Here is a 16,497-nt window from a genome sequence, read left to right on the forward strand (position 1 = left end):
TATAAACGATTATATGCCAAAAAATTGGACAACCTAGAAGAAATGGATAAATTCCTAAAAACATACAACCTACCAAGACTGAATCAGGAAGAAATAGAAAATCTGAACAAACCAATAATGAGAAATGAGATTGAATTAGTAATCAAAAACCAGCATTATACTAATACCAAAGCCAGCTGAGGACACTACAAGAAAACTACAGCCTAATCCCTGATGAGCATAGATGCAAAAATCCTCAACAAAATACTAGCAAACCAAATTCAACAGCATATTGAAAGGATCATACACCATGATCAAGTAGGATTTATCCCTAGGATGCAGGGATAGTTCAGCATGTGGAAATCAACAAATGTGATATATCACATTAATGGAATGAGAGATAAAAATCCTATGATCATCTCAATAGATGCAGAAAAAGCATTTGACAAAATTCTACATCATTATGATAAAAGCTCTCAACAAAGTAGGTACAGAAGGGAGGTACCTTAGCATATATGACAAACTCAGTTAACTTCATACTCAATAGTGAAAGTTTAAAAGCATTTCCTCTAAGATCAGGAACAAGACAAATGTGCCCACTCTCACCATTCTTATTCAACATAGTACTGGAAGTCCGAGACAGAACAAATAGGCAAGGAAAAGAAATAAAAAGAATCCAATCAGAAAGAAAGTAAAATTATCTCTGTTTGCAGATAATGTGGTCTTATATATGGAAAACCCTAAAGACTCCAATGGAAAAATGTTAGAATGAACGAAGTCAGTAATGTTTCAGGAAACAAAATCAACATACAAAAGTCAGTTCTGTTTCTATACATTAACAATAAGCTATCTGTAAAGAAATAACGAAAAATAATCCCATTTATAATAACATCAAAAAGAATAAAATACTGGGCTTCCTTGGTGGTGCAGTGATTAAGAATCTGCCTGCCAATGCAGGGGACATGGGTTTGAGCCCTGGTCCAGGAAGATCCCACATGCCCTGGAGCAACTAAGCCTGTGTGCCACAACTACTGAGCCTGTGCTCTAGAGCCTGTGAGCCACAACTACTGAGCCCACATGCCACAACTACTGAAGCCCACACGCCTAGAGTCCATGCTCTGCAACAACAGAAGCCACTGCAATAAGAAGCCTGTGCACTGCAACGAAGAGTAGCCCCCACTCACGGCAACTAGAGAAAGCCCGCACACAGTAGTGAAGACCCAACGCAGCCAAAAAAAAAAAAAACAAAAAACAAAAGAAAAAGAATAAAATACTTCGAAATACATTTAACCAAGATAGTGAAAGACCTGTACACTGAAAACCATAAGATACTGATGAAATAAATTGAAAAAGACATAGATAAAAGGAAAGTTATCCCATGTTCATGAATTGGAAGAGTTTAATATTGTTCAAATGTCTGTACTACCCAAAGCCATGTAGAGATTCAATGCAATCCCTATCAAAATTCCCATGTTATTTTTCACAGAAATAGAGAATACGATCCTACAATTCATATGGAACCACAAAGACCTTGACTAGCCAAGCAATCTTCAGAAAAAAACATAGCTGAAGGCATCATACTTCCTGATTTCAAATTATATTACATTGTAATGTAAAGTTATTGAATATAAAATTATAATAATCAAAACAGTATGGTACTGGCATAAAAGTAGACACATATACCAATGGGACAGGATTGAGAGCCCAGAAATAAACCCACATGTATACATTCAACTAGTATTTGACAAGGGGGCTAAGAATAACCAATGGGGAAAGGATAGTCTCTTCAATAAATGGTTTTGGGAAAACTAGATATTCAAATGCAAACAATGAATCTGGACCCCTGTTTTTATCACTAACAAAATTAACTTGAAATGGATTGCATACTTAAACATAAGTCCTAAAAGTGTAAAACTCCTAGGAGAAAACAAAGAGAAAAAGCTCTTTGACATTGGTCTTGGAAATGTTTTTTGGCTGTAACACCAAAAGCATAAGCAACAAAAGCAAAAGTTAAGAAGAAGAACCACATCAAACAAAAACTTCTGCACCGCAAAAAAAAAAATTCAACAAAATGAAAAGCCAGCCTACTGAATGGGAGAAAATATTTGCAAACTATATCTCTTTTAAGGGGCTAATATCCAAAATATATAAGGAACTCTTACAAGTCAATGGCAAGAAAACAAATAATATGATTAAAAAATGGGCAAAGAACATGAATAGACATTTTTCCAAAGAAGACATACAAATATAAGCACATGAAAAGGCACTCAATATCATTATCAGGGAAATGCAAACCAAAAGCACCTCGAGCTATCACTTTACATCTGTTAAAATGGCAATTATCAAAAAGACAAGAGATAAGTGTTGGCGGGAATGTGAAACAAAGGGAACCCTTGTGTTGGTGGGAATGTAAATTGTTACAGCCACTATGGAAAACAGTATGGGGTCCCTCAAAAAATTAAAAATAGAACTATGGTATGAACCCACAATCCCACTTCTGGATATATACCCAAAGGAAATGAAATCACCATCCTAAATAGGTATCTGTACCTTCACGTTCGTTACAGCATTACTCATAATAGCCAAGCCATGGAAACAATGTAAATGTCCTTTGACAGATGAATAGATAAAGAAAATGTGATATATATATATATTATATATAATACATCTATAATATATAATATAGATACACAATGAAATATTATTCAACCATAAAAAGAAGAAAATTCTGCTATTTGCAACACATGGATGAAACTCGAGGGCCTTTTGCTAAGTGAAATAAGTCAGACAGAGAAAGACAAATGCTGTATGATCTCACTTACACGTATAATATGAAAAAGCAGAACTCAGAGAAGCAGAGAGCAGACTTGTGGTTGCCAGGGGTGGAGTGGCAGCGGGAAAGGGGAGATGGTGGTAAAAAGGTACAAACTTCAAGTTCTATGATGAACATGTTTTGGAGCTCTAACCAACAACATGGTGACTCTAGTTAACAATACTGTATTGTATTCTTGAAAGCTGTTAAGAATGTAAATCTTAAATGTCACACACAAAAAAAGTTATGTGAAGTGGTGAACATGGTAACTAAACTTGTGGTAATATACACACACATGTATACAATAGACATACAATATATACGTGTATCAAATCAGCACTTTGCACACTTTAAACTTACACAATATTATATGCCAGCTATACCTCAATAAAGCTAGAAAAAATTAGGATTCATCAAACAAAAACCAAAACCAAAAAATCTACTGCCCCAGTGCATATATATCTTATCAAATTGCAGCTTGCACCTGCCAAGTGAGGAAGTCAAGAAAGGCCTGTCCAACTACACAGAGAAGTGACTTATGTTTTCATAATATATGTTAAGGAAATGATGTTTATAATATCACTGTTTAAGGAAGCTTTAAATTTAAAAGAGAAAAGAGAAAAAGATACATAAAGACCATCACAAAAGACCAGTCCAGTGGCTAAAGCATTTTGCAATTACCATACAAGTACCTATTTTTTTCCTTTTTTACAAAAGAGTGCAGGCTATGTGTGTGTGTGTAAACTCAGAGCTTATTCGTCAACATCTGACACTATATCTGGAATGGAGAGGTTGGGTGGAAGAGGGGGAGAAGGAAAGAGGAGGGAGAGACTTGATTGTTTAGATGCTCTAACTCTGGACGTATCTTCTGAGCAATTACAAACCACGGGAGTTTAGGAGCAGCTCTTCTACTTCTGCTCTCCTCCTCTTGCCCGCATTTCCCTCCTTGTTTGGTTTATAAGGAACAGCTGTCCTAGTTTTCCCACTTCAAACTGGACATCAAAACAGGTCTGGGCAGGGTGCTCGGCAGTCCTGCAGATCTGTCTCTTGCTTCAACAGCGTTTGGATGAAACAGACCCAGCGACGCCCCTTGCTCCAGCCTCTGACCACCCTCCAACCTTTTTTCCAGCCGCAACCTTAGGAATCTGCCACTCAGCTATCCTTGGTCACGCAGACTAGCCAACACCATTTTTTGAGCATAGCTCCTTATTACCAATCAACCATGAGCTCCTAGATTCGTCGGAATTATTCCACCAAGGTCAACATGCATCTGCGGGCCTCCTACACCTACCTCTCTCTGGGCTTCTATTTCCACCGCGACGATGAGGCTTTGGAAGGCGTGGACCACGTTTTCTGTGAATTGGCCGAAGAGAAGCGTGAGGGTGCCTAGCGTCTCTTGAAAATGCAAAACCAGCGAGGCAGCTACGCCCTCTTCCAGGACGAGCAGAACGCGTCCCAAGATGAGTGGGTAAAACCCAGGACGCGAGGGAAGCCACCATTCTCATGGAGAAGAACCTGAATCAGGCCCTCGTGGACCGGCATGTCCTGGATTCTGCGCAGGCAGACCCCCACCCCTGTGACTTCCTGGAGAGCCGCTTCCTGGATGAGCAGCTGAAACTCATCAAGATGTTGACCACCTGGCTAACCTCCGCAGTCTGGCTGGTCCCCAGGCTGGGCTGGGCGAGTATCTCTTCCAAAGGCTCAATCTCAAGCATGACTAGGAGCGGAAGCCCAGCGGCCTTTGAGGAGCCCCGTTGGTGTCAGGGCATCTGCCTGAAGCCTCTCTGCAGCCACTAAGCAGCTTTTTAACCACCCTGGAGCCCTCTCCCAAGCCTTGGGCCAAATGGAAACAATAAAGCTTTTTGCAAAAAAAAAAATCCCAAACAAACAAAAAAAACCCAGATCGGGTTACTCATGCCCATGCATGCACATAAGCACATTTTCCGGGGTGACGTATTAACATCGAAAATTACACCATAATACTAAAGAAATTTCAGTTTTTCAGTTTTAATGATACCCTTAATTGAAACTACCTTGAACTCCACTCCTCACCCTGCCTAATTGTCCTTCCTTGCAAACCTAGACAACCTTTATTGTTTGTTTGTTTTAAGAAGAATATTTATGTGTGGTCTGCTAGGTTCCCCCAACTGCCGCAAAAAAAATTTTTAAAATAAATATAAATAAATAAATAAATAAATAAATAAATAAATAAATAAATAAATAAATAAATGGGCAAACGGCTGAGCACAGAGTAGAAACAGGAAAATGGTTTACTTGTTGAAACCTTCTCTTCTACTCTTCATTCTTGGTTTCATTCTCCCCATGAAACCAAGAAGCAAGAGTTTGTGGTGGTTCTATCCATTTTTCCTAACACTTATTTTGACTTTTCGATGGAAAAGAAGACTATCAAATAGTCTATAAATAACTTTCTCTCTCTCTCTCTCTCTCTCATAATACTTTTATGATGAAAATTCTAGGCCAAAAATTGCAGGTGAGTGAGAGCAAAGAAGAGAAAATCATGATTTTCAACCGACAGTGGAGCAGTGCTGACATTATAACTTGAGAATGTGCTTAATGAACTCTCTTCTATGTAGACTCATGCAAATTCAGTGTAGTTACAGTTATTGCAAAAACATGAATACAATCCAAGGGAAAAATGCTAGCAGATTTGTGATCACATTCCTAGAGGTAAAACTGAGAATTTCTTAGCTTCCACAGGTGCAAATAAGTAGTAGTCTCCCTTACCCATTCCCTTGAAGGAGAACATGGATTCTAGCCCAAGATGTCACATTTTACAAAAGATTAAGCAGCTGTATATAATTTATAGACTTCTCTATTCATTTCAAAAAGTGATCGAACACAGTTGAATTGAAATATGTACAAGCTGAAAAATCCTTTCAGTTTTCAGGCAATCTCATTAAATGGTGAAGAGTCTACTTAGCAGTTAATCTCGTCTTTCATGTTGTCATTGAATAAAGAACTGGAATCATGCCATTAATTGTCCATTGGAAAGAGTGTTAGGTTTAGTTACTCTGAAACACATTGAACAAGAATAAGACTCAGGTCAAGAGACCCAACAATATTCTTTTAATGCTTCTTTTGTGTTTCTTTACCTTGTGTGGTATTAAAAGACATTCTTTCATGGAGAGGTGGGCATAGATAAAACAAGAATAGCGAAATACTAATAATTCTTGAAATTAGATAATGAATAAATGGGGGTTTTGTTATACTAGTCTCATTACTTTTGAAAATATTTGAAAATGTTCACAGTAAAAAGTCAAATTAAAAACAAACCCAAAACACACAGAGATCCCTGGCATGGAAGAGGGGACCGTGGTCCTTTCTGCTTTGGAGAGGAAGGTCTGTGTGACTAGGTTATCATTTTGCTGATGGACCAGGTGCAGTTAATTACTACGTTTATCAGTGTTCATTGACCCATTGGAATACAATTAATAAATTGTTCTACTGGATTAAAGTGAGGGGAAAAGTTCAAATTTATTTAGAAAAATTTTAATTTTTCTTGAATTTGTGATCTTATGCTTTATGTGCATATATAGAAAGATTCAAATTCAGTTCAAGGTGATTAACTGAACAAATTTAGAGTTTAAGAAAGCTCATGAACTTTTAAGTGTACAACACAGTATTGTTGACTGTAGGGTCAATGTTGTACAGCATATCTCTAGAACTTATTCTTCTTAACTGAAATTTTATACCTGTTGATTAGAGGGTAAATCTCACGTTAAGCGTTCATGATAAAATAAAATATTTAAAAAAAAATAATGCATATCACTAAAGGGGCGAAAGGTTCTCTGAAGACCTCTTGGCTTCCTGGTGTTTAATTGACGAACTGTCACAGGAAATCCGAGGACTAGAAACCCAGGCAAGCAGTGAAAATCTCAGGATGTGAGCCTTTCCTGGGCATAATCCAAGCTGGATCTTGGAAGCAGAGAACTTTAGTGGTAGTAAAGGGGAAACTTTGCCAATGAGCAAGCAACTGCACTTTATATTTTCTTGGCAAAGGAAAGAAGTAGGAAAATAGAGTGATTGCCTAACTCATATATTTATTCAATTTCTGGTGCTGGCTAGCCATGCAAGTAGCAGCTAACTTTGATCCTGCCTGAGTCAGATAACGAGGCCAAATTGTAATAATGATCAACTTCTATTAAGGTTTATTATGTGTCAGGTATAGGCTAAGCATTTTCCCATGCATTATTTTATTTAACCATTCCTGACAAACCTACACAATAGGTCATATTATAATTTCCTTTTATAGGAACGAAACCTGAGCCTTATGTAGACTAAGTAATTTATCCAAAGTTACAGCACCAGAATACATGCCATCGCATTCTGACTCCAGAACCTATGTACCTAAACATAGTCTCTTGAAGCTCACACTATTCATTTATTTCCAAATTTGGCTCTGGCTTCCCTTTAGCTGTTCCTGTCTTCTAGGGCCTCTCATACAACCCTAACACTGCTTTCAAATCCTGGTCCCTATTCCTACGATCCTATTCTGCTCTGTTTAGTCTCTCTTGGATTTATTTGCTCTTCTACCTAGCACATGTACTCACATCAACAAGGCTAGAGTTTCTTCTGGATTCCTTGACTCCTTTGAGCCTTGAAAATTTTCACCTTACCAATTCCCAACATCATGTACATCTATGGTGGACTGAATTGTGTCTGCCACCCCCCAAATTAATATGCCAGAAGTCCTAACCCCCCAGTGTGACTGTATTTGGAGACAGGATCTTTAGGAGGTAAAGTTAAATGAGGTCCTAAGGGTGGGGACATGATCTGATAAGACTGTGGCCTTATACGAAGAGGAAGAGATCCTTTCTTTCTTGCCCATGCACAGAAGAAAGGTCATATGAGTACAGGGTGAGAAGGTGGCCATCTGTAAACCAGGAAGAAGGTCCTCACCAAAAGAGAAGTCCTGCCGGATCTTGATCTGGGACTTCCAGCCTCCAGAACTGTGGGAAAAAACTTCTGTTGTTTAAGCCACCCAACCTATGGCATTTTGTTATGGCACCCTGAGTAGACTAACACAACATCTTATCATGCTCTTCCTTAGCTCTAAATGCTCTGAAGAAGAAGTATAAAATGACTTGTTTCTCTAGAGCCACCATTACATAATTGAAAGAGCTCTAAATTTGGAACCATGAGATTGGATTTCAAGTCATGAAATATAAAAGAAATGTTGCAAAAATATAAAGTATTGCTATTTTTAAAACATCTGTATTGGAATATAATTGCTCTACAATGGTGTGTTAGTTTCTGCTTTATAACAAAGTGAATCAGCCATACATATACATATATCCCCATATCTCCTCCTTCTTGTGTCTCCTTCCCACCCTCCCTATCCCACCCCTCTAGGTGGTCACAAAGCACAGAGCTGATCTCCCTGTGCTATGCGGCTGCTTACCACTAGCTATCGATTTTACGTTTGGTAGTGTATATATGTCCGTGCCACTCTCTCACTTCGTCCCAGCTTACCCTTCCCCCTCCCCATGTCCTCAAGTCCATTCTCTACATCTGCGTTAAAGTATTGCTATTAATGCCAGATAAAGACAGCCAACTTCTAACAGCCACTTTCATTAGCTGCCTACCTAACAGGTTGTCAACAGACTCCTGCCATGTGCTCACAGCCTCACTATTAGGTACATAACTTTGCCTTTGATTTACCTAGAATATTGAGGTTCTCTGACTATAGCTGTCCCATATTCTGTCACCTCCACTGCAATATGTCAGTTTCTGATTCCATTTTCTCCTTCATTGCTATATCGGAAGAACAGCTTACCCCCTCTCTGTTCAGAGTAACACCTCTATCTGGAAACTTGATCACTCCAATAATCTTTCACCCTCTCTGAGAGTGTATCAGTTATTGCCTTTCTCCTCCTGTGTCCTCTTCGCTCAATGACAAATTAACCCTTGACCTTGTGACCTTCTCAAGACATTCTCTCGTCTCTCTCTTCCCTTTCACTGACAAATTTTGAAAACCTTCTGAGCCATATCTTCCACTAGTGTACTTTATACAATCTGTGATCCATCCAAATTATGGTTTTGACCTACTGCCTCCCACTTCAGTACTTTGCTTGGAATGGCATGCAGCTCTGATCTCTGCCTATCAATTCTTCAAGGTTTACCTAATATGTCACCTCCTCTATGAAACCTTACCATAAGTTATTTCTTCTGAACCCCCAAAGAGCTTAGTTTGCACTTGAACTTTGACAGCTTGATTGTGCAACCCTTAGTAGATTATAAATTCATTAACCCTCTCAATTTAAGACATAGTAATCATTTAATAATGCCTAATAAATACTTTAATCATCAAACTAATCTCAAACAGTGTCAGGATTTCAATTCAACTGGGACAAATACAGCTTGGGATATTTTTGGAGAAAAATCAAATTCAACTTGAATATGGGGGAAGAGAACCTGGGCCTATATGGATCTATACAAGAGGTAAAAAGGCTTAAAATTCCCATTTCCATTTTCTGCTTTCATTGAAACAAAGTGACAATAGCCAATAGTAGATTGGCAGGCACATGAGTATTCAGTAAATGTTGGTTGAATTATCAAAAGAGTAAATGCTTAAAGTGATTCTCAGATTACACGTTAAATAGTGACACTTAGAAAGTCTATGGAGGGAAAGCTAATATAGAATTTTGAAGGTGTGTCTAAGGCAATAACAACTATGATTTGGGAAGCATGGAAGACTGTCCTTTGAGGTAAATAATAGTTTACCATTTGAAACTTTCTATGGCCTCTATACTGAAGGAGTTGATTGAGGTAAAGAGCTTTACAGGGGTAGGCACATTTCTGGCGGAAAACTCAAGGAGAGCTCAAAGAATCAATAAATCGATGTGATTTCAACTGTAAGAGGAATAAAAACAATTATGATGTTAGGTTACAGAAGTGATATGATTGTTCTGGGGCTCTCCTATATGTATCTTCTGTAGGTTTTAAGAAAGAATTTTGTATTATTTTTCTTCTAGGATAATAACAGATGATTAACAAGACAATTTAGGCATCGCTGTTTGAGGGCTATCGGCCAGCCACTGTGCTTATAACCAGGCACTTGTATACACATTAGCTCATTTAATTATAGAATAGCACTAAGAGGAGGCCATATCATTCCAGTTTCATGGATGAAGTTAGAGTCACTGCACACTTTACTCAAGGTTTCACAGCTGGTAAAGGACAGACCCAGGATTCAGAGCCAAGATTTGAACTAAGCTTTTCTGATTCCAAAGCCTGTGGCCAAAGTTAAACACAATGGAAAGGGACGGTACCATCTCAATACTCCCTCGTAGAGATAATGACAAATTATTTCTGCTCATGGACGTTAACCAAAGTATCTGAGCAAATGCCACTTATATCCTGATGAATCTACCACATTAACCATCGTCTCAGAATTTCTCTGGAAGTTGAACATTTTCTGAAATCTGTACCTTCTTTACTTACCCTAACTTTTGGCCATTTGCTTAAAATATGCTGTCAGACAGATTCATGCTACCAGTTGTCAATAACACATGTTTACTAGTTGCAGTCATGCCCTCAATCAAAGTATATGATTAGAAAATACTAGTTTTATCAATTATAGCTAGTAAATCCAAGTCATGACTTGGCAACATGTCTTGACAGTTACTAAATAAATCTTTTTATTATAGAATTTATTGTAGAATTTGTAATTCTAGAAGGCAGCTACTGTAAATGACTAGTACAGAACTCAAGTGATGGAGACTAACCTTGTTGAGCCCCTACTCTGTAACAATCACAATTAAAACACCTTATATTATTTCAATTTTTTTTTACCCAAACTATATTGTGAGGCAAGGTCATTGAGGTGTCACATTTTTCAGATGAGGAAGTCAAATCTCAGAGACACAGTGAAATTGCCCATACACAGTGAATAGTCCAGCTGGGGTTCCAACTCAGCTGTGTCTGGCCTCAGTGCCTATACCCTTTTCACGACATCCCACTGACCTCCAGGTCAGCAAGGCCTGACTTTTAACATGATTAGAAATGTACTAGCCAAGTTGTCCTTAAGCTCGTCATGTCTTTGTTTCCTCATCTTTAAGATGAGGAAAATGCTATCTACCACTCAGGGATTAGACTACATAAGCCAAAACACTTAACATAGTATCTGGCATACCATGGGCATTGATAAATGATTGCTTCATGTAAATTATCTGAGGCAGGAATCAAAAAAGGAACTTTCCATAGTTTGACATCATTGAGCCTCATTTTTTTCCATTTCCATGTTAGTTAATAGCATAACCATTCCACCAGTGAAATCTGAAGGAACAGGGTTAATTATATTTGCTTTTATTTCTAACTCTTTAAAAATTGGTAACCAATATATGGCTAGAGTACAGGTGTTCAGTTAACCTACATTTCTAGATCATGGTGAAACATGTAGAGTATCATGATGGATTATCCAGTTGGCAAAGTAAGCATGTGCTTAAGGAACCAGCATATCAAGGACACCTGAGATATGAGAAAGGTTCCAGCTATAATGAATGTTTGCAGAATTTTGTAATCTGAAAATCTAGAAAGAAGCTGTTAAAATTTAAGCACTCATTTAAATTTTGACTTTGGATTTAGTACTTTTCTAAGAAATTTCAATTTGGCGGGAGGCTTGGAAAGAATGCATTTAAAGCTTTCCAGTGTTTCAAACATGTACATGGTTCTGTAAGTTTGTTAACTTACAGCAAATACTTAAAAGTTGCCAAACATTTAAAAAAATAGTATCTAACAATATTTTTTCCAGAATACAATGTTTCTGTCATCTTACCTGTTCAGAAAAGTGTTTTCCCCTGGTTACTTTATCATAGCAATCGAAATAATAATGCCTCAGTTGACAGACAATAATTGTTTAGCCCCCAAATACGTCACTTTTGATAAGTTTATATAAGTATTAGTAACTGGTTATAATATTTTATTTCACATGAACATGGTCCTAGATTACTTGGCTTTTAATTCGACATGACATATTTACCCCAGTACAAGGTCTTTTACCAAATGTTTGGAAAATAAAAATACATCATCATACAAGCTTTTGGGAAGAACATTTTATTGCTAAGCATATCCTTGAACTAAAATGCAAATGTGAAATAAAAGAGAAAAGGAAAAAGAAAAAGCAGTAACTTCACAACATCATAAAATAAATTCCTTAAGAGTCTGCTCATAAAACAACAGCAATATGATAGAAGCTCACGTACAGAATGCACATGTTCCCATAAAATTGTCCAAATAGAAACTTACACTAAAAGGAATATAATAAATGTATTTTTACTCAAATAAAAAATGTAAAGAAAGAAAGCAGGAAATCAGTTCACAAAACCTCAAGACTCCAAGAACAGCAATCTTTTACAGACATCGAGATATAATCAACTTCATATAGGTTGGGCCATTTAGTTATCTAAATCGTGCTTTGATGTCTCTTTATAATCCTGTCTTTTTCAATGACAACAAAATAATCCAAAACTCTTAACACATTGAAATATCAGGTAATGAAGAACAACTCTTTCCATACATATTAGTAAAGGCTACCATTGTTTAGATTGCGCTTTTTGCCCCACGTCTTTAAGTACCTTTTCAAAGTCAAATATTCATGCAACTTACAAAAACCAGCAAGAGTAGATTTCTAAATCTAAACAGCTGATTGATTTTCATCTGTACAAAAGAAACTGTATGTATCTGACCCTCCAGAGAACACATTTCATTTTTGTGTGAATATTTGTCTTGCTTTGTCTCTTGCTTTTGGGATAGGTATGGCCACACAACAAGTTTATTGTTTTTCTGTACATTGTTTCCTCTTTTCAAAAAGAAAGACAACTGGAACATAAACCAAACAAACTGAAATAAACAAATAGAAAGAAAGAACAGTTCTCAAAGCAGTATGTACACAGGTGGCTAAGGAATTATACCAGCAAAAATGTAGTAAAATATGTAAACAAAATCTGAGAAGATTTTTTATTCTCTTTGACACAGTTAACTGTGACAAAATTAAACTCACACTTCACATTTTAAGGTTTACTTTTTTGTCGTTTTGTTATTTTCTTTTAAAACAACATTCTCATTCCACTTCAAGATTTTAACAGTTTTCCTGTTTCAGTCATCCCATCAAACATACCATGATAAATATATCTGTATATATATTTATTTATATATATTATACTATTAAATTCCATTTTTTGTGTGTCACAGCAGCTTTAGTCATTTATTATTTTTAGAAAAGATGGGTGAAGGGAGACGTGAGCAAATGGAAGGATAGAGTTATCCATAAATGTCAGGCTGCAAAATTAAATCACTAGGAAAAACATTATCATGTTGGGGGCGGGGAAAGAACTATGAATTCTGCACTCTGTCATGCCATGTTTGGCTTGTGTGACCTTTTGTGGTTCCATCATAAGTTGAACTCCCTTATTGTCTGTTTTGATTCTTTAACAGACTTCTTGTATTGTCTTTTCTTTTATAGTTGCATGCATTTCGATCAGTCACAGATCCAGCCCACCCCCATTCCCCTTCCCTAGGAAAGGCTCTGTTTTAGTTTATGGGGCTTTCTCCTTTACCACAATTTGGCTGGGCTCATGGACAGGAGCAATATTGTTAAGTAAAGCCAATAGCTCTGATAAAACCAGCCCTAACCCCATCTGTTCAGGGTTTAGGTGGCAAATTCTGGAATTCGATCCTGAGGAACCAGCTTTTCAAATCAATATTATCATCCATCCCATGATTTCGCTATGTGTTCAGCAAAGCATCGCATAGGAAATAGACAACAGATTCTAGAAACGCCACAACCTGATATGTAGAGTGGACACCATGGTAGCTTTTGAGTTCATATGGCAATAGTCTCTCTTCTGTTTTCTGAGATTTTTTTTTTCTTCTTAACTTATGTCCAGTTATTCTCAAAAAATAAACAAATACCCAAAAGCCATTTTTTCCCCTCAGATCTTGAAAAGTTACACACACACTGGCCAGAACCAGATTAAGGGTGGGGTTTTTTTTGTTTCTGTTTTTGTTTTTAACTTTTTCTTTTCTTTTTTTTTGTTTTCATTTTTTACATAATTAAACCAAAAAAAAAACATTATTACAGTCAAGCTTCACAAACATTATTACAGACTCACTTGGAGTTATGGAACAAGTAAGCCATGAAGTCTTCTACCTTGGATGAAAGGTCCTAAAGAGAAGGAAGCTTCCAAGTCCGCGAAAGTGGGGGGAGCCATCTGCTTGCTCCAGAGGGCAAAGTGCGTGCTTTATGACACAGCAGGGCAGAAAGAACTGTCTCCGAGCAGTGACTGAATCAAAGCAGCCATGGCTGAATCTTATAGGTAGGTACATCTTTGTGTGTGTTCTTTTAAAAATGATTTTCCCCACCATAGTCATGGTTATACCCCATCTCATAGAACAGTTCTGACATCTGTGAAATCTCATTTTCCAAGTATTTATATATTTATATAGAAATAATCCTGTGTTTTAAATTCGCATATCGTTAGCGGTGTCGTGTTTACACATAATACTCTTTGTCCTTGTTTTTCTGTTTCTTGTGGCCGCTCTTCGAGCTCTGCTGCTTCTCCTTGAGGAGCGTGCCATTGCTCTGCGCCGAGTTGCTGATGTAGTTCCGCGTCTCGTCCACTTGATAGGACCCCTCGTCCCTGTTCCTGTACTTGTACATGGCGTACAGGAGGATCAAGATGCAGAGGGCGGCAGCAGCCACAATGCCGACGACCATCCCTGTTGTACTGCTCGACTCCCGGATCACCTCTGAGGCCCCCGGAACCCGTCTGACTCCCGGCTCCGTGGGGTTTGCTGTGGGCACATTACGGAACATGGGGGAAGTAATTAGTGGGCTCTTCAGTTTGGTGCTGTCTAGCTCATAGGCAGTGGGCAACGGAAGCAAGACTATATCAGGCTGGGGTTTGAGATCACGGTTATTCATTTTGCCAGCTGGCAATTTGGGCACCATCCCAGACGAGGAGGAAGCTGTGAAGCGGATCAGCTCAGGGGACAAAGATGTGGTAGTAGTCCTACTAGTTTCGGAGACTTTGTTAGGTCTAAAGTCCTTGGATTCCCACTTGGGCGCATGTGCTTTGTAGCCACCTTCGAAGATTGAAGTGGAAAGACTCTTATCTGTTACCAAGGAGAAGGTGGTGTAAAAATCTTCATCATCAGTAGGGGGCAGGTTAGAGTCAAAGGTTTCCCCTGAGCCATACCCAGATATCACCAAGCCATCATCATCACAACCATCGCTGCCTTGGTCCGACAAGCAAGGTAACCCCGCCTCAGAGGTCATGGACAGGGAATCTTTGGTGGTCTCAATAATGGTGAGGAGGGGGCGAAAGGTAGGGGGGAGTGTAATGGAAGGTGCACGAGTAGCAATAGGAGGGGTAGCTAAAGGGTCTTCTACAAGAAGAGGGATAACTAATTCACCTCCTGGGATTGAAAAGAAAAAGAAAAACAGAATTAGTATATTTGTAGAAAAACAATTCACAGCCACACCCAATGAATGTATGTATAGTTCATAGGTTACACCTCAGAAATTATAATAAAATGACTTGGGTCCACACATGGGTCCTCTCTACTTCTAGGCTGATTATTGGGCTATACGTCTAGCCCATTATATGCCTCTTGCCATCAAAACCTGAAATCCTTAGATTGGGGGCTTAGATTTTTCAAGATACTCTCAAGTAATTATTTAGATAGAATTCAAATAGGCTTTTTCCAGGATCTGCTTATGGTATAATGACCTTCAACTATACTGTTGCAAATACTGACCATGAAAATTATGTGTGTGTGTGTGTGTGTGTTTGTACGTACATGCACATATGCATGTGATTAATCTGTGAGCCATAGCATTTCCTTATTTTTTTCTTGGGTTTCTACTTATTTGCTCCCATTAGGATGAGAATGACATATTTTCCATTGTCACTGAGATCAAGATTAAGGAACATAAAAGAGCACATCTTTAGTATTTGAAGTTACTACCTTTTATTTCACATTTATCAAGTGCAGTCTTCATTTACTATATGCTAAGTAAGGGAAACTTACAGTAGGTTGAAAATGTTCATCTAACAAGCCCATCTTGATTATGCTTTTCCAGAAATTCCCCTGACTATAAAACAACAACTTGCTTTGCATTGGTCTAATATTACATTTATACATTGCTTTTATGCTATATGTAATATATACTGAGCAGACACTAGATTTTAAGAATACCCAGCCTACATATCCATGACTTACTGGAAACTTACTTTTAGATTCAGAAATGTAGAGATAGCAAAGTAGTTTTTAAAATCAGTGATTCTTTTTTCCAATTTGGATTCCTTTTATTTCTTAGAATGGCAGATATTTATCGGTTTACCCACAGACCCTAGTTATTGCACTTATAAACATATGAGGACTAGGTCAGGAAAGGAAGTTCAGAATAGTTCACTAAATCATAGTGCCCTGCAAATTATGGTTACCACAAATATTCTGTGGTGGATGTTACTCACCTAATTGTAGGGCCAAGCTTATTATTCATGTATGTAAGCAAGATAATCAGTCTTCAGTCTCTCCTGTGTTTCTTTACAGTGTTATTTTCAAACAGAGAAAGAATCAAGAAGTCACAGTTCGTGTCTCTTCATTAAATTTATTTAAAAAATTATTCCAACTATTGTTTTTAAAACTCCTCTAGCAGGGATGGCATGATACGTCCCTGA

The 16,497-nt window shown here is 37.8% G+C and overlaps 1 protein-coding gene and 1 pseudogene across 21 annotated transcripts in view; one reads left to right on the top strand and one right to left on the bottom strand.

The window, feature by feature from the left end:
* Positions 1–2,780: 2,780 nt before the first annotated feature.
* LOC309656004 (ferritin light chain pseudogene) lies at positions 2,781–4,973 on the top strand (annotated as a pseudogene). The gene is made up of 2 exons: positions 2,781–2,900; positions 4,026–4,973. The product of its transcript is annotated as a ferritin light chain pseudogene (transcript).
* A 7,569-nt stretch (positions 4,974–12,542) lies between these two features.
* The window catches only part of NRXN3 (neurexin 3), a 1,702,647-nt gene continuing 1,698,692 nt past the window's right edge, over positions 12,543–16,497 (bottom strand). For 8 of the 20 annotated variants that reach the window (XM_082451199.1, XM_082451198.1, XM_082451197.1 and 5 more), the window contains one exon: positions 12,543–15,229. In XM_082451199.1, coding sequence (XP_082307325.1) covers positions 14,304–15,229 — 926 coding nt within the window. In that variant the 3' untranslated portion in view covers positions 12,543–14,303. The remainder of the gene's footprint in view (positions 15,230–16,497) is intronic. The other 12 variants (XM_082451185.1, XM_082451186.1, XM_082451201.1 and 9 more) reach the window with 4 other exon arrangements.

Source organism: Balaenoptera physalus (assembly GCF_965194825.1).
Source record: "Balaenoptera physalus genome assembly, chromosome: 2".
NCBI classification, from domain to species: Eukaryota; Metazoa; Chordata; class Mammalia; order Artiodactyla; family Balaenopteridae; genus Balaenoptera; species Balaenoptera physalus.